Genomic DNA, 19,675 nt, shown 5'->3' with positions numbered 1-19,675 from the left:
ATTTAGGTCTAACATGGTGTTGGGTTAGCACACATAAAGAATTGCTAACCTCAATGCATTCTTTAAATATTAAATAATATTAATAATAAATAATTATAATAAGTAAAAATGACATTGTTTTGTAAGTGAAGAACATTGGAATGTGAAACATGAATAACTCCTGTTGGGTTAGCATGTAAGCAATAGGTGCTAGTTTTTTTTATTCTGCGCTCGCCAATGACCTCTATGGGGAGAATATGTTATTGCGGTAGAGATATAGCAAAGTCCTTTGTTTACCATGCGTCTGACCTTTTTCTTTCAACTTGTAATACTTGTGTACCTGACCTGTGCAAAATGATTACTTCTAGCAATGTTTACGCTCGAGAATAAAACGCTAAATAGCACACCACTTGTAATCTGGCCCAGTAATTTTAATTAGACCTTGAGAAACTGAAGAAAACTAAAAAGAGACAAATAAATGTTTTTTTCTCTTTAGTTTTTTTGTGTCTATAGATTGTAAGCTCGCTTGACCAGTGCCCTCCACTCCCCTCCTGTATTAACTTCATGATTATAGCAACAATCCCTGAACGCTGTTGCAATCAGTTATCCCACAGCCTGAGGCAAACATAAATAGCTTTGCACTATTTAAATCCTTAGAGCAAGATTATAAGTAGCGCGTTATGAGTTTTCGCCGCCTTCATTGGGCCTCGTCAGTGAGGTGTAGCAGTATTCCTCTAAGCACACTGAGCAAGGAGTCCACGTCTGGTTTCCCCTTTTTCCCATAGGGAGACTAAATACACACAGAGAGAAATGCACTCACAGGAACGAACAACCAGCTCAATACCATTGTTAGCCTGTTCTATGGCGATTTACCACCTGGGTGCAACTTCTTTTAGCCCAGCAATGCTTTTCACAGAGTAGAACTTTCCTGTAGTATATCAGTCTGATCCCGCCTATTACGGTCAGTCCAGCACCGAAATACCAGGCAATTCCTCTCTGAACAAGGAACAAAGCAACCCCAGACGATCGTTTCGGCCTTCATTGGGCCTCGTCAGTGAGGTGTAGCAGTATTCCTCTAAGCACACTGAGCAAGGAGTCCACGTCTGGTACAGTATATATATATATATATATATATATATATATATATATATAATAATAAAAATTAAAAAAAATTCTATGTGAAGAACAAGAAGAACATAAGAATGTAAAATATGTGTATTGCTTTTTGCGATTTAGGTCTAACATGGTGTTGGGTTAGCACACATAAAGAATTGCTAACCTCAATGCATTCTTTAAATATTAAATAATATTAATAATAAATAATTATAATAAGTAAAAATGACATTGTTTTGTAAGTGAAGAACATTGGAATGTGAAACATGAATAACTCCTGTTGGGTTAGCATGTAAGCAATAGGTGCTAGTTTTTTTTATTCTGCGCTCGCCAATGACCTCTATGGGGAGAATATGTTATTGCGGTAGAGATATAGCAAAGTCCTTTGTTTACCATGCGTCTGACCTTTTTCTTTCAACTTGTAATACTTGTGTACCTGACCTGTGCAAAATGATTACTTCTAGCAATGTTTACGCTCGAGAATAAAACGCTAAATAGCACACCACTTGTAATCTGGCCCAGTAATTTTAATTAGACCTTGAGAAACTGAAGAAAACTAAAAAGAGACAAATAAATGTTTTTTTCTCTTTAGTTTTTTTGTGTCTATAGATTGTAAGCTCGCTTGACCAGTGCCCTCCACTCCCCTCCTGTATTAACTTCATGATTATAGCAACAATCCCTGAACGCTGTTGCAATCAGTTATCCCACAGCCTGAGGCAAACATAAATAGCTTAGCACTATTTAAATCCTTAGAGCAAGATTATAAGTAGCGCGTTATGAGTTTTCGCCGCGCAATGTGGTCTTTTCGCAATCAATTCAATTCAATCAATTCATTACGAAGGTATTACAAGGCTTGAAAAATCGCAATTGCGCATGTGCAACAATCATTTCCCCATTCAAAGGACTGTAGTTAACAGCTTTGCACAACATAAAAGTTTCACAAAACACTTCAAAAATACATTACAAAGTACAGTTACACTCATATTAACACTGTCTATTAAAAATAATTATAAAAAAATAGTTTTAACGGTTCAAAGATACAAGATTTTGGGTATTAAAAAAAAAAAAGCAGACGCAGGGATTTTACATTGACATACATACACCTACATAGAGAAACATGGATTTATATGTATAGATATATAGCTATCTATGGAGATAATGAAAATATTTTACATTACAATCTTATGTTCATTAAACAATATCTCAGAGTGATTTTCAAAGAGATTTTTGCATAAAGATCTTGAGATATCTAGACATATATATAATTATTCATATACATATCTCGCAATAAATTGATATATCAGTTCCAAAATCATCACATATTACGTTACGGAAGCATTCTTGCAATATGAAATATTTGCATTTTCATGTGCACTGTTGGAGGAGAATATGTCATGGGCTTTGCGCAACAGATTAGGGCTTTTGTGGGGGGGGGTTCTATTTGTCTTCTCCATTGACTTCTATGAGGAATACGTAAACGCGCACTCGATTTTGCAGTTTGAATTACACGACTTGACGCACGCGCAAAATAAGTTAATTTTCAACTTGTAATAGATGCACAACCCCAAATGCGAAAAAGCCTTAATGCGTGGAGAGTTTTCTCAACTGATTTGCCGCACGACTTCTAATCTTGCCCTTAAAGGGACACTTAACACCTGTCTTCTAATAATACCTTAAACCTACATTTTCTTATTAGTAAAAATAAAATAATCACTGTTTCTATTTTATTTGTTCCTCTTACCCCAAACTGTTGAAGGAAATTGCTTTGAAGTACAATGTTGATCCAGTGCTTAATTTCCTATCTAAGCTGCCATATTGTAACGTGCGTTTCAGGGGCACAGCAGTCACATGCTCATGATGCTGTCACATGACACACACAGCATATTACTTAGAGAATCACATCTGGCTGCAGCGTGAGCTGCAGCCTCTGAGCATACATATTTATGTGTCACTCAGAGTATAAATGTATTAGCTTTCCCTAACACACATATTATGCAGTATAATTGAAATAAAATGCTTTATAAGAACTGTTTATGTTTTTAACGCCCCCCACAGTTTTGCTTTTCAAACTGCCCACAAGTTGTATGCTCTAAGAAAAAGCCATTTCCAGTGCACGGCTTCAGGGCAGGCACTATTGTCGTAAATGATTTGTAAGCTGAAGCTCCGTGAGGGAGAGAGTGAGATGGAGGCTCTCAGACGCGCTGGATATACTGATATACTCCGTGCAGAGCAGATTTTTGCTTCTTGTGATCTCTCCTGCTTATGTACCAGCTAATGTGATCAGTGAGTAATGATTGTCTGTTTTATTTACCAGTGTGATCTGCTCCTGTCACACCCTCTGATGATCACACACAGAGTTCTGCTCTAGTGACTGTGTCTTGGCAGAGGGTGTGACAAGAGCAGATCACACTGCTAAATAAAACCAGATGATCATTATTAACTGATCACATTAGCTGGTACATAAGCAGGAGAGGTCATAAGAAGCAAAAATCTTCTGCATGGAGTATATCAGTATATCCAGCGTGTCTGAGAGCCTCCCTCTCCCTCTCTCCCTCACAGAGCTTACAAATGATTTACGACAATAGTGCCTGAAGTTCACTGGAAACTACTTGGGCAGTTTGAAGAGTAAAACTGTGGGGGGGTGTTAAAAACATAAACAGTGCTTATAAAGAATTTTATTTCAATTGTTCTGCATGACCTTTTATGTCGTCAAATCTCCGGCCCCTTAACCAACACACATTAATACCAACCTTCAACATAAAAACCCCACATAAATAACAGACAACAGACTTGGCGATGGTGCAAAAAATTGGCCGCAGCCCTTTTATTAATAAATAACTTAGTAAAACTTTAATAACTTAATAAATAACAGTGCAAACAATTGTAAACATATTACACTTCAAAACCACAGCGGTGCTAGTCCCCCGTTAAGTTTCTTAATTTAACTATGGCCGTAACTCCTTGTTTACTGGATCCAACCATGCAAAATGGTTGGGCCCGTCACGATCCTCCACATCCAGGTTTTCTAAGGAACCCCTTGCCCTTAGAAAAAACCCCACCTTGCATTCCCCAATGGGAATACAAAATTCCTCCAAAAACCGACCATTGGCCATAATTGTTCTGCAATATAAGGGCTAGCACCCCCGCCTCCCGACTGCGACATACAACCTGAAAAGAAAAGAAACACAGAACAAACACAATTCTTCAACATTAGGGACGGGTGGGAGGGAGATGCTCCACTTCCTCTCAAAAAACTTATTGTGCTGCTTTTCCTGCTCATCCTGCCCCCTTTAAGCCCTCTGCCTCAGCCCCTCCTGTCCCCCAGCCAGACTGAACCACCAAGAGGAAGGAGAGAGGGGGGGCCCTCTTTCCTCCTCCGGTCAAAGCTCCCTCCATTCAGCGCTGCAAATTCCAGGAGCAGCTTGACCTTTTATGTCGTCAAATCTCCGGCCCCTTAACCAACACACATTAATACCAACCTTCAACATGAAAACCCCACATAAATAACAGACAACAGACTTGGCGATGGTGCAAAAAATTGGCCGCAGCCCTTTTATTAATAAATAACTTAGTAAAACTTTAATAACTTAATAAATAACAGTGCAAACAATTGTAAACATATTACACTTCAAAACCACAGCGGTGCTAGTCCCCCGTTAAGTTTCTTAATTTAACTATGGCCGTAACTCCTTGTTTACTGGACCCAACCGTGCAAAATGGTTGGGCCCGTCACGATCCTCCACATCCAGGTTTTCTAAGGAACCCCTTGCCCTTAGAAAACCCCCCACCTTGCATTCCCCAATGGGAATACAAAATTCCACCAAAAACCGACCATTGGCCATAATTGTTCTGCAATATAAGGGCTAGCACCCCCGCCACCGACTGGCCTGACACCTCAGCCCAGTCCTGCAAACCCACCAACTGCACATAGGGCCTCCTTAAAATTGAGGATAAAAAGCTGCAGCCCGAAATCATTTAAATGCACCCCATCAGGCATATAGAATTCACCATCACCAACCTCCGCCAAGTCTGAGTGATGAATGACCGAACCCCCAAGCCTCCTCACAAACGCACCCATAATCTTATTTACTTTCCGCCTGCTCTTATCCAGGCGCACCGGATCCCAAGCCGACCTCCACACCATCCTTGGCAGGATATCCGACCACACAATGGTCAAAGATGGGAACAAGCTCTTTAATCTACCAATGTCCCTCTTCATTATCCTCAACAACTCTCTCTGTGGCAAAAAACCAAGGTCATTCCCCCCAGCATGGATTATCAGCACATTTGGAGGCTGAAAACGCCTGCAATAATCCAACACCAGAGGCAGCACTCCGACCCATCTTAGCCCCCTCACACCGAACCATTTCACTTCACCACGAGATTTGGCAATGCCCAACTGCAAACCATCCACTTTCGCCGCAGCTGCCCTCCGGGCCCAATAAATGAAAGAGTGGCCGACCAACCACAAACGCTCCACACCTAGAACATAGAAAATCAATGAACCACAAGAAAAAATTAACCTCAAATACCCAAATCAGGGCGCACATAAAGCCGAAAACGACCCGAACCCCACCTGCCAATCCCCTTAATTGCCGCTTCGGAAAGCCCCCTCATGGATGCTTCTGTCGTGGCCCCAATTCGGAAAGAATGGGTTCCAAAATCTGCCGGATTGACTCCCAACCGGCCCAACGCTTTTTTAAGCACCGCCTTGAATTGAAACTGTGACATAGGACTCCCGTCCTGATGAATTAATAATGAACCGCCGAGGCCCGGCCGGACCCCCAAGTAATCCTGAACACAACGCCAAGGACAAACCAAGGCACCACTGGGAAAAAGGACAATCATCCTACCTCTTCCCAACTGGTCTGTCTTACTTTTTCTCAAAAAGATTTCAACCCTAGAATCAAATAAATACACATCCGAAAAACCCAAACCACCCATCAACTTCAGATTTTTGCTAACCAATTCCTAGACTCTAAAAGCACCAAAAAAGGCTAGAACATAAGCCGCCCTAAACAGACAAGTTTCATAAACCGACCGGCACACGACTTCCAAGACCTCATACAACGCAGCAACGAAAAAGTAATCGGCCTCCTGCCATCCGGGGATGGGCCAACCGACCCCTTTTTTAAACCCTTCAAAACCTGTCGAACACAAAAAACCTTTGTCCCTTTCAGCTATGGATAGGCGGATGGCAGCTTTGTCATTTTGTTTTAAACTGCTCGGTCTGCACGATGCTACAAACTATGGCACCCCCATTCCCACATCCAATCCAACAGGGGACCAACAAGATCCATACCCCTCTCCTCAAAACCCGATACCCTCAGCCTGGACTCCCAATCCCACCACACTCTGGAATAAGAAGCCCAAGTACCTGGAGCGAGCAAGGCCTTCACCCATCCAGCCAATCTTCCGTACCAAGCTTCCATAGAAACACTGGGCACTGGCAACCTGTCGCGTCTGCCCGAGGGACCAATTCCCGGAACTGCCGCCACTGAAAGCGAGAGAGGGAATCGGCTATAGGATTATCAACACCCGGGATATGCTTAGCCCTAATGCACACGTTCATCCTCAAACACTTCAAAACCAACAAGCGCAACAAACGCAACACCGGCAACGAGGAAGCCGTTAATGTATTTAAAGCCGAAACAACACCCATATTGTCGGTCGAGAAAACCACCGACTTGTTACTCAACTCAACCTCCCACACGTACAGAGATACCACAATTAGGAAAAGCTCCAAGAAAACCAAGTTCTTTACTAAGCCACCAGACCGCCAGTCCGCTGGCCATTGATCCGCACACCACTGCCCCATGAAGTAAGCCCCAAAACCACAACTACCAGCCGCATCCGTCACCAGGCCCAATTCCTCATTCGAAACCCTAGGCGATTGAATCAATGAAGAGCCATTGAAACCCGACAAAAAACACCGCCACACTCTCAAGTCATCTTTCAGTTCCCTTGATAAACGCACAAAATGGTGCGGCCTGACGATACCGGCAGTAGCTAAGGACAACCGCCTGCAAAAAACCCTCCCCATGGGGATGATCCTGCACGCGAAATTGAACTTGCCAATCAAAGACTGAAGATCATGCAACGTGATCTTCTTGGCCACCAAACAGCGGCCCATAATCTCCAGCAAATCCATCACCTTATCAGCGGGAAGCCTGCACTCCATATTTACGGAGTCAATCGTAATACCCAGGAAATCCAGGACCGACACCGGCCCCTCTGATTTTTCCTTCGCTATTGGCACACCAAATTCCAATGCCACCTGACAGCAAACGTCCCGCAACCTCCCACAAACTTCCGACCCAGCCGGGCCGACAAACAAGAAATCGTCAAGGTAATGCACCAATGACGACAAACCTGACCGCACTGAAACCACCCATTCCAGGAACGAACTGAACTGCTCAAACAATGAACACGAAATAGAGCAGCCCATAGGGAGACACAAATCCACGTAGTACATGCCATCCACACTACAACCCAACAAACGATGCGAGGACGGGTGCACCGGCAACAACCTGAACACCGCCTCTATGTCAACGTTTGCCAACAAGGCCGAAGGACCAGCCTCCCTGATCAATGCCACTGCCTGATCAAAAGAGGCATATTTCACCGATGCCAATTCCTGAGGGATCCCATCATTCACCGATCCCCCTTTGGGAAAAGAGAGATGATGGATTAGCCGGAATTTACCGGGCTCCCTCTTGGGAACCACCCCCAGCGGAGATATTCTCAAGTCCACGATGGGAGGATGGTCAAATGGACCAGCCATCCGCCCCAAGGACACCTCCTTGTCCAATTTATCCCGCACCACCTCCGGCCACAAACGGGCCGACTTCAAATTACCCCTGAACACCCGACTCCCACCCTGCGATGGAATAACAAAACCGAATTGAAAACCATGATACAAAACTGCTGCTGTCTCACGACAACCCCTCCGCCTTGCGTACAGTACGAGCCAACGCTCCATCGCGTCTAGCCTCACCGGGGTCACCCCCTTTGTCAGCCGAATCCCCTGAACCCCCTGACTTTCCTTTCCGGAAACATCTCGAATAGGGGTGAGCCCCCCCACACCCTGAGCACTCGTGCTTGAACTTGCACGTGGCACCCCACTTACATGATTTCTCATTAAATGCGAAGCAACACCCTTTTCTAACCAATGCCGGGGACCCACCAGCGGAGGGACCACCGGCTCCCGACCGAAAGGACTGGGAGGCTCTCAAAGGTGTCATTACCTTCAGCCACAACCCCATGTCCCGGTCGTCCCATCTCATATCCGGCTTGACCGACAGCCGCTGACGAAAATGCTCGTCATACGACCACCAAGCCATCCCGCCATACGTCTGCTGCGCGGCCGCGATCTCGTCCAAGTAACAGAACAAGGCATTACCCTGCTCCGGGAATTTACTCGCAAAAACACTGGCATAAATGACAAAGGATTGGAACCAATTAGAAAACGTTTTAGGTAGTTTCCTATAACGTTTCTTACGCTCCTCCTCCTCCTTCTTGGCCACATCCTTTTTGGAATCCTCTGGGATCTCAAAGGATTGCTCAAGAGGGAGGAGTGAAAACAGCTCAATAAACTCCCTCTTACATATCTTGTCCCTGACCTCCGCCATCAGGTGCATCCCTAAAGGCCCTATGGAACAGAGGCATGACCGAGACATCGCCGTGTCTGCCACCCTCAACTCCGCCCCCTCCGCCGATTTAGCAGCCCCAGGTGCCAAAACAACCGCAGGCCCAGGACCCTGCGCCACCACCGGCGGACAAGTGCCCTGCACCGCCACCGGTGGCCCGACTGTGCGGGCCGGTGAAACCATCACCGGACCAGCCACGCCCCCCCCCCAACGCTACCGGAACCGGCACCACCGGAGCTGGGACCCATGCTCTCTCAACCGCTATCTCCTTTGGAGGGGGCACCCCCTCCAATTGCGACAACAAATCCCGCAAGCCCGCAACAACCCTCACAGCCACAGAAACATCATCACACCCCACAACATTACCCCCCACATTCACTATCCCAGCCTCACCTGTAGAATTGTCCGCTGCCCGCACTCCTGATGAATCTTCAACCGCAGCCTGGAGCCCGCCCTCACGTGGCTCCATACTCCGCTGCACCCCTTCCAGAACTATGGTCCGTGCAGACTGGTCCGGCTGCCGTGTAGCTTCCTGGAAAACATCAGCACGTGAACACAAATTAAGAAGTAACAATCCCCTCTCCCCCGCCTCCCTTGTGGCTGGATGTCACCCCTAGCTGTGCATGCCCCCCTACCCCTCTTAGGAGCCCCACCCCCGCCACTCCCCGGCCATGCAGCCTCCGCCACTGGCCGTCTTCTAGCGCCCCCCCTAGGAACACTCCCTTGGCCCACCACCCCGGGCCATCTGTCCCCCCCCCCCTTACCACCCAGAGTATTTCCCACAGGTAGTCTGGCCCTACCCCGAGATCCTGCCAACCCCACCCCCTAGCCCCTCCCCTCGACCCCAGCCACGGGCAACGGATCCTGCTGTCTGCCGTCATCATGCTCTATCCTAATAGATTCTGTCCAAGAGCCGTGCAGGCCAAAGAAGTCCTCCTCTAGGCCGTCCATAGAATCCACTGCTGCAGACGGGCCTGGCCGCGGGCCAGGCCGTAGCCCAGTAGTACCTGCCTCTGAAAAAGAAAAACTGACATGTGAGCCCCCAACATCATCCACACCACTGACCCCCAAAGCAAAAGACACCCCAGGGTTAAGGGCACTCCCCGTGGGCCCACTAACAGCACCCCCAAACTGGCTAACCGGCTTACCACTGGCCCCAGGAGAGGGGGGGACACACTCCTCATCTAATGATTCAAGATACAAACCCACAGCCCCTGGATCACTCTCAAACTCCTCCACCTCCCCTCCAGACCCATAGTCCAGGTCCACTAACATGGGGCAGATATCAGATGAAATGGCCCTATGGACCTCAGCCTGCACAGTTATCTCCCTTCCGCCACCCAACCTGCCAGGACCTGAGCTAACACTACTCTCATCCTCTCTGAAAAGCAGCAAAGGGGAAGAGGATCCCCCCCCAACAACACCACCCCCCACCCCCCCATGCTCGCTACCGTAACCACTATGCCCAGCTCTAACCACCCCCCCAGAGAACCCCCCCTCCCCCTCAGACCGCTCCCGGCCGTAATAAACCCCCCTATCCCCAGTACCGCATGCAGCGGCCGTTACCGCCATAGGCCTCAGCTCCTGAGCACTGCCGCTCCTCCCCGCCTGAGCCACTTCTACCGCCACGGGCCTGGACGGCCCAGCTGCCGCAACCGCCACCGGCCTCTTCTGCGCACTAGGCGCCGACTTCCGGCCTCCACCGGCCCTCCCGTGAACTTCTGGGCTGAGCCTCAACGGAGGCTTTGAAACCCTGCCTGATCTCTTCCTGGGGGCCGCCTGCCCCACCGCCGCAACGGGCACCGGGGTGCCGAGAAGAGCCCGGACCTGGCCCTCAAGCCAGGTAGGGCCACGCTCCTGAGCCGCCTCCTTGAGCTGCGATAGCAGCGCCTCAATCCCTGCCATGACGCAGGCCAAGCAGGAAAAGCAGCACACAAGATGCTCCACTTCCTCTCAAAAAACTTATTGTGCTGCTTTTCCCGCTCAGCCTGCCCCCTTTAAGCCCTCTGCCTCAGCCCCTCCTGTCCCCCAGCCAGACTCAACCACCGAGAGGAAGTAGAGAGGGGGGGGGCCTCTTTCCTCCTCCGGTCAAAGCTCCCTCCATTCAGCGCTGCAAATTCCAGGAGCAGCTTAATATATGTATTAGATGGGGAAAGCTAAATACATTTATACTGTAATTGACAAATAAATATGTATCTTCAGACAATGCAGCTCACACACTGCAAACAGAAGTGATTCTCTAAGTCAGTGATTTGCAACCTTTTTTTTTCAGTGGCACACTTTTTTACATTAAAAAATCCTGTGGCACACCACCATCCCAAAATTTTACAAAATCACACATTGTAGCCTAATACAGGATATATATACAGTGTATTGTGTGTGTGTGTATATATATATATATATATATATATATATATATATATATATATATACACACACACTGTACTGTGCTGTCATGCCATGCCTCCTACAAACTATACATGACATATTGACATTCATTCACAAATAATCATAATGATTGTCTGTGACTGAATGTCAATGTCATGGTTGTAAATAATGCCTGATGAGCCTGTCACATACCTACCAATATTTAAAAATTTGAAAGAGGGACACCCCCGCACTGTTGTCAGTCTGCTGCGGCACACCTGAGGATCTCTCACGGCACACTGGTTGAAAAACACTGCTCTAAGTATATGCAACAAATAATATGCTGTGTGTGTCATGTGACTGCTGTGCCCCTGTAAGGTACGTTACAATATGGCAGCTTACATGGTAGAATCAAGCACTGGATCAACACTGTACTTCAAAACAATCTTTGTAAACAAGTTTGGGGTAAGAGGAACAGATAAAATAGACAGCAGTGATTATTTTATTTTTATTAATAAGAAAAAGTAGGTTTTAGCATTTTTCATCATCCCTTTAATGAGCAAACAACAGCTGACGTACAGTGTAACCCTGCTCATGTACTCAGCGCTACTGAATTGGTTGTCACTGTACAAATAAATGTAATTATTATTATTATTAAAGTTTTAAAATAAAAAATAAAATATTTATTTCATGATTCAGATAAAACGTGATTTTAAACAACTGTCTAATTTACTTCTATTATCACATTTTCTTGGTATCATTTGTTGAAAAGCTTTCCAGAATGTTATCCATTTGCTAGAGCACTATATGACAGCACTATTTCCTACCATGTAATGATACCTTCCTAGGTATCTCTTCAACAAAGAATAACGGGAACAAAGCAAATTTTAAAAATAGAAGTAAATTGAAAGCCTTTTTAAATTGTATGTTCTGCCTGATTCACAAAATACTTTTTTTGGGTTTCATATCCCTTTATTAATAATATTAAAGGCACATGAAAGCCATTTTTTTCCATTCATCTATATAGATAGAGAATACAATTTTAAACAACTTTCAAATTTACTTCTATTATCTATTTTGCTTCCTTCTTTTGGTATCTTTTGTTGAAGAAACAGCAATGCACATGAGTGAACCAATCACATAAGGCATACATGTGCAGCCACTAATCAGCAGCTCCTGGGCCTATCTAGATATGCTTTTCAACAAAGGATACCAAGAGAACGAAACAAATTAGATGATAGAAATAAATTTAAAAGCTGTGTGAAATGGCATGCTTTCTCTGAAGAAAAAAAAATGGGTTTCTTGTCCCTTTAATAATAATCTTTATAGGAATGTATAACTTATTTGTTATCACCCCTCAAAGGGACATTATACTATAAAATAGTTTTTCCCTTAATGTGTTTCTAATTACTTTTTTTTACCAGCTGCAGAGTATAAAATGTATGAGATTGGTTTTTTAAGGCTTATTTGTGTGTATGGATTAGCTGATTTTGCGTTTTGAAGCCACAACCTAATAAAATGGGCTGAGCTTGTAGGTATAATCAGATCTCATTACTTTATCACATTGTGTACACATACATGCTTCTTTATTTTATATCTGTCCATAAACCAATCACCAATACTTGGAGAGAACAATGAAAAATGAACATTACATTACCTTATCTCTTCTATACCCCACTTGGAGTGTAATTTTTTCTGCTGGCTGCTTTACATAGCTTGGCATTAAGGCCAAAAACTTTCAGGATAGGTGGGGATACCACAGGCTAAATCAACTTTTTCAAATGCAAAATAAAAGGGTAATGGAAATACTTGTAAACAATTCAATACACTCAAGCAGGTAAAGTGGATCATTGGGAGAAAAATAAAGGGGAGACATTTTTTTAGTAAACTGTCCTTTTAACTAGCAAAAGACAGCCGACATACAGCGTAACCCTGCTCATGTTCCTAGTTCTACTGAATTTGTTCTCACTGTAGAAATAAATGTCATTATTATTATTATTATTATTATTATTATTATTATTAATAGTAATAATAATGTTTATAGGAATGTATAACTTATTTGTGATCCGAGAAATATCACCCCTTATCTCACAAAAGACAGCCGACATATAGTGTAACCCTGCTCATGTACCTAGTTCAACTGAATTTGTTCTCACTGTAGAAATACATTTAATTATTATTATTATTATTATTATTATTATTATTAATACTGTAGTAATAGTAATAATAATGTTTATAGAAATGTATAACTTATTTGTGATCCGAGAAATATCGCCCCTTATCTCACAAAAGACAGCCGACATACAGTTTAACCCTGCTCATGTACCTACTTCTACTGAATTTGTTGTTGATTTAGAAATTAATTTACCGTAAATATTATTATAATTATTATTAGTAATAATAATAATGTTTATAGGAATGTATAACTTATTTGTGATCCGAGAAATATCACCCCTTATCTCACAAAAGACAGCCGACATACAGTGTAACCCTGCTCATGTACCTAGTTCTACTGAATTTGTTCTCACTGTAGAAATAAATTTAATTATTATTATTATTAATACTGTAGTAATAGTAATAATAATGTTTATAGGAATGTATAACTTATTTGTGATCCGAGAAATATCACTCCTTATTTCACAAAAGACAGCCGACATACAGCGTAACCCTGCTCATGTACCTAGTTCAACTGAATTTGTTCTCACTGTAGAAATACATTTAATTATTATTATTATTATTATTATTATTATTAATACTGTAGTAATAGTAATAATAATGTTTATAGAAATGTATAACTTATTTGTGATCCGAGAAATATCGCCCCTTATCTCACAAAAGACAGCCGACATACAGTTTAACCCTGCTCATGTACCTATTTCTACTGAATTTGTTGTTGATTTAGAAATTAATTTACCGTAAATATTATTATAATTATTATTAGTAATAATAATAATGTTTATAGGAATGTATAACTTATTTGTGATCCGAGAAATATCACCCCTTATCTCACAAAAGACAGCCGACATACAGTGTAACCCTGCTCATGTACCTAGTTCTACTGAATTTGTTCTCACTGTAGAAATACATTTAATTATTATTATTATTAATACTGTAGTAATAGTAATAATAATGTTTATAGGAATGTATAACTTATTTGTGATCCGAGAAATATCACTCCTTATTTCACAAAAGACAGCCGACATACAGCGTAACCCTGCTCATGTACCTAGTTCAACTGAATTTGTTCTAACTGTAGAAATACATTTAATTATTATTATTATTATTATTATTATTATTAATACTGTAGTAATAGTAATAATAATGTTTATAGAAATGTATAACTTATTTGTGATCCGAGAAATATCGCCCCTTATCTCACAAAAGACAGCCGACATACAGTTTAACCCTGCTCATGTACCTATTTCTACTGAATTTGTTGTTGATTTAGAAATTAATTTACCGTAAATATTATTATAATTATTATTAGTAATAATAATAATGTTTATAGGAATGTATAACTTATTTGTGATCCGAGAAATATCACCCCTTATCTCACAAAAGACAGCCAACATACAGTGTAACCCTGCTCATGTACCTAGTTCTACTGAATTTGTTCTCACTGTAGAAATAAATTTAATTATTATTATTATTATTAATACTGTAGTAATAGTAATAATAATGTTTATAGGAATGTATAACTTATTTGTGATCCAAGAAATATCACTCCTTATTTCACAAAAGACAGCCGACATACAGCGTAACCCTGCTCATGTACCTACTTCTACTGAATTTGTTCTCACTGTAGAAATAAATTTAATTATTATTATTATTAATACTGTAGTAATAGTAATAATAATGTTTATAGGAATGTATAACTTATTTGTGATCCAAGAAATATCACTCCTTATCTCACAAAAGACAGCCGACATACAGCGTAACCCTGCTCATGTACCTACTTCTACTGAATTTGCTCTCACTGTAGAAATACATTAAATTATTATTATTATTATTATTATTATTATTATTAATAGTAATAATTATGTTTATAGGAATGTATAACTTATTTGTGAAATATCGCCTCTTATCTCACAAAAAACAGCCGACATACAGCGTAACCCTGCTCATGTACCTACTTCTACTGAATTTGCTCTCACTGTAGAAATACATTAAATTATTATTATTATTATTATTATTATTATTATTATTAATAGTAATAATTATGTTTATAGGAATGTATAACTTATTTGTGAAATATCGCCTCTTATCTCACAAAAAACAGCCGACATACAGTGTAACCCTGCTCATGTATCTACTTCTACTGAATTTGTTGTCGATTTAGAAATTAATTTAAATATTATTATTATTATTAGTAATAATAATAATGTTTATAGGAATGTATAACTTGTTTGTGAGCCAACAATTATATATATATATTTATATCTTGGGCAATTTTCTATCATTGAAATGATATGAAAAATGACACTGAATCCTACACTGAATACAATGGCTGAACTGATCCCCCCTCTATGTGGTCCCCTCTCTCATTGCAAATACGCCAGTCTAATAAAATGGCTTTAAAGGGACATGAAACCCAATTATTTTTCTTTCATGATTCAGACAGAGAAAAAGCTTCCAATTTATCTCTACTACCAAATAAGCTTTACTCTCACATTATTGGTTGTTGAAGAGATATCTAGATAGGTAGCGTGCATATGTCTGGAGCACTACATGACAGGAAATAGTGCTGCCATATAGTGCTGCAGACACGTGCACACTCCTGAACTTACCCTCCTGCTTTCCAACAAAGGATAACAAGGAAACAAAGAGAATTTGATAATAGAAGTAAATTGGAAATTTGTTTAAAAATTGTATGTTCTATCTGAATTATGAAAAAAATGGGTTTTATGTCCCTTTAATGTCCCTTTAATGTGTAGTTACCAGTATTTATGACTCCTTCATTCATATATAATTTCCTATTTTAGCCCATATGGATTTTGATAGTTTCGCGCTAAAGATAACTGTGTTTTCTGTTTTGCAGGCTTGGTGTCGCTGTATCACAACTATCTACAATTATTTTGTGGTAACCAATTTCTTCTGGATGTTTGTGGAAGGATGTTACCTACATACCGCTATAGTGATGACCTACTCCACGGACAAACTGAGGAAATGGGTGTTTCTTTTTATAGGATGGTGTAAGTTTAACAATTTATATTTCTTTTCTAAATTCATTTTAAAAATAGAAATACAAAGTATGATTACTCAAAAAGCCAATGAAGTGGCTATTCAGAACTAATATACATATAAAGTGTGCCTAGAAAAAATAGAATAACATTATATATGTGTGTGTATATATATATATAGATACACATATATAGATATATATATATGTATAGAGAGAGAGAGTATAGTAACTTTAATAGTGCATCAGCGCTGACCTGTGCATTCAGCATTCTTTTGTATAAACAAATGTTGAATACGGCACGTGAAGCAGCTTTTTTTGATAGTGTTACACACAAATATCTAGATATGCCCCCGATGTTTGTGCGCTGTACTAATATACGAATAGCCGAATTCAGCTACCAACAGCCATAAACCAGTGCCAAATGCACAGGTCTATACCAGTACACCATAATGATAACAAACTTCCTAGCTGTCCCACATTTTGTGGGACAGTTCAGTTGCGATTGATTTTGCAGCTACATATACAATTTTCATCTTCAGCTGAACATGCTCCTGTAGAGTTCAACCCACACCTTCTTAAAGTCCTGGTAAAGTAGGAAGTACACCATTTGTTTCTACCAGTGGCGAATTTAGGTTTTGTACTGCCCTAGGCACTTAAAATTCAGCTGCCCCCTGAACTATCAGCCCCCCCCCCAGTGAAATTTATTTTATGGCATTTCAGATGCAAATGTTCACCAGGGCTGGCACACACACACACATACTGTACATACATACATATATACATACATACATACAGAGAGACACACATACATCTATCTATTGCTGCAATATATATAAAAACCCAAACACAGATTTATTGAAACATTACTCCCTCAAACACAATACTGAGTGCTGAAAGCCAACAGAACTAAAGGAAATAACTAGCTGAATAAAATAAAGGTTAGGTTACCTCTAAACTGTAAGCTCCATGCGCAGTTTCTTATTATACCCTCCTTGAATGTTAGCTCCTTGGGCAAAATCTCCCATTATTTACCTGTATAATACTTCTAAAATAACTAATGGCTAGTTTACGAGTTTTGCATTATGAGCTGTGCGGTGCTAACTTGCAAGTTATTGTCACCGCTCACTTACCTACAGCGCTGGTATTACAGGTTTACAAAAACCCGGCATTAACAGGCAAATAGAGAGCGTAGAGCAAAATTGAGCTCCATACCGCACTCCAATACCAGCGCTTTGGTGAGCGGCGGTAAGCTGGTTTTACGTGCTTGTGCACAATTTCCCCATAGACATCAATGGGGAGAGCCGGCTGAAAAAAAGCCTAACACCTGCAATAAAGGGGTGTAAAGCTCCGTAACGCAGCCCCATTGATTCCTATGGGGAAACTAAATTTATGTTTACACCTAACACCCTAACATAAACCTAGAGTCTAAACAACCCTAATCTTACACTTATTAACCCCTAATCTGCCACCCCCGACATCGCCGACACCTACATTATACCTATTAACCCCTAATCTGCCGCCCCTAACATCGCCGCCACCTACCTACATTTATTAACCCCTAATCTTGCGCCCCCAACGTCGCCGCCACTATACTAAATTTATTAACCCCTAAACCTAAGTCTAACCCTAACACCCCCTAACTTAAATATAATTAAAATAAGTCTAAATAAAACCTACTTTCATTACCTAAATAATTCCTAGTTAAAAATAAATACTTACCTGTAAAATAAACCCTAAGCTAGCTACAATATAATTAATAGTTACATTGTATCTATCTTAGGTTTTATTTTTATTTCACAGGCAAGTTTGTATTTATTTTAACTAGGTAGAATAGTTACTAAATAGTTATTAACTATTTACTAACTACCTAGCTAAATTAAATACAAATTTACCTGTAACATAAATTAAATACAATTACCTAAATTACAAAAAACAAACACTAAATTACACAAAATTAAAAAAGAAATTATCAGATATTTAAACTAATTACACCTAATCTAATAGCCCTATCAAAATAAACCCCCCCCCCACAAATAAAAACAACTCCTAGCCTAAACTAAACTAAACTACCAATAGCCCTTAAAAGGGCCTTTTGCGGGGCATTACCCCAAAGAAATTAGCATTTAGCTCTTTTTCAAGTGCCCAAACCCCTAATCTAAAAATAAAACCCACCCACTTTCTCCAAATTCAAATGGTCAGGTTTCTACGCGTTTCGGCATTACGCGTAGAAACCTGACCATTTGAATTTGGAGAAAGTGAGGAGTGAGCCAAACAACTTAGCTCCAGAGGAGGACTTTGTCGGCTGTGATAGCAGTGAGGAGACCGGTGAAAGCAATACCGAGTCTGGGATAAACAACTCACAAAGTCAGAAGCAAGCTGTGGATCTGAGCTCACGGAATCACCATCAAGGTCCGCCACTGGGGAAGCGGCAATCTAAGGAGACAAAATCACCAATACCGCTGGTAAACAGAGGCTAAGAGATATAGCACTCCACCGGCTTTCCTGTACCACAGAAGGAAGACGTCAACAGTGCACTGTTCGAAAGAAGGAATCCCTACATCCAGCAATAAACCAGGGATTGGCACGAGCCAAGTCTGTGGCGGACATTTTCTAAAGTAAAGCCCTTTAGTGAAGGACACCAAGGTACATTTACAATTAAAACTATTTTATAGTGCTGCATTTTATTATACTGATGCAGATACCACTGATCCTATAACCAGCCCTTGTCTGGCTATACGCATGTGCTAGTGTCACTACTGTGTCATTATATAGTGCTGGGTGTTATTATACTGATGCAGGTACCACTGATCCTATAACCAGCCCTTGTCTGGCTATACGCATGTGCCAGTGTCACTACTGTGTCATTATATAGTGCTGGGTGTTATTATACTGATGCAGGTACCACTGATCCTATAACCAGCCCTTGTCTGGCTATACGCATGTGCCAGTGTCACTTCTGTGTCTTTGTATAGAGCTGGGTGTTATTATACAGATGCAGAAGATACACATCCAGTATTTCACTCAGGTTTTATTTATTTATTCCATAACTTATCACCCAATATTGATAGCAGTCTCTTGACAAGCCACTAATTTTATCCACACTAAATATTTTCCCTTTCCTATTATTTAATCAGAAAGAAAAGATATACTAAGGTTATGATTCACAACCTTACTATATCCTTTTTTTCTATTTAAATACTACTTATAATAAACCTCAGGTGCTGGTTAAAGTGCTTTACCTTTGCATATAAAGCTCCAGGGACACAGTGGCAGCTTGCTTCTTGAATCTTCCCTCTCTCTCTGTCTCACTCAGAGTCATTTTCTGGTACTAAGCAGCATCATGTGGGAGTGGCCACAACCCTGCAAAACGTGGCGCCGCGTGTGT

General features: G+C 41.4%; 1 protein-coding gene across 2 annotated transcripts in view; it reads left to right on the top strand.

Annotated features, from left to right (window-relative positions):
* Nucleotides 1–19,675, top strand: part of CRHR2 (corticotropin releasing hormone receptor 2) — a 403,668-nt gene that overhangs the window by 279,786 nt on the left and 104,207 nt on the right. For both annotated transcript variants that reach the window (XM_053712941.1, XM_053712942.1), the window contains one exon: nucleotides 16,147–16,300. In XM_053712941.1, the coding sequence (XP_053568916.1) occupies nucleotides 16,147–16,300 (154 nt within the window). The remainder of the gene's footprint in view (nucleotides 1–16,146; nucleotides 16,301–19,675) is intronic.

Source organism: Bombina bombina, chromosome 5 (genome assembly GCF_027579735.1).
Source record: "Bombina bombina isolate aBomBom1 chromosome 5, aBomBom1.pri, whole genome shotgun sequence".
Taxonomy (NCBI): Eukaryota; Metazoa; Chordata; class Amphibia; order Anura; family Bombinatoridae; genus Bombina; species Bombina bombina.
The sequence above is the reverse complement of the archived record's forward strand: the minus strand, read 5'-3'. Positions and strand labels throughout refer to the sequence as shown.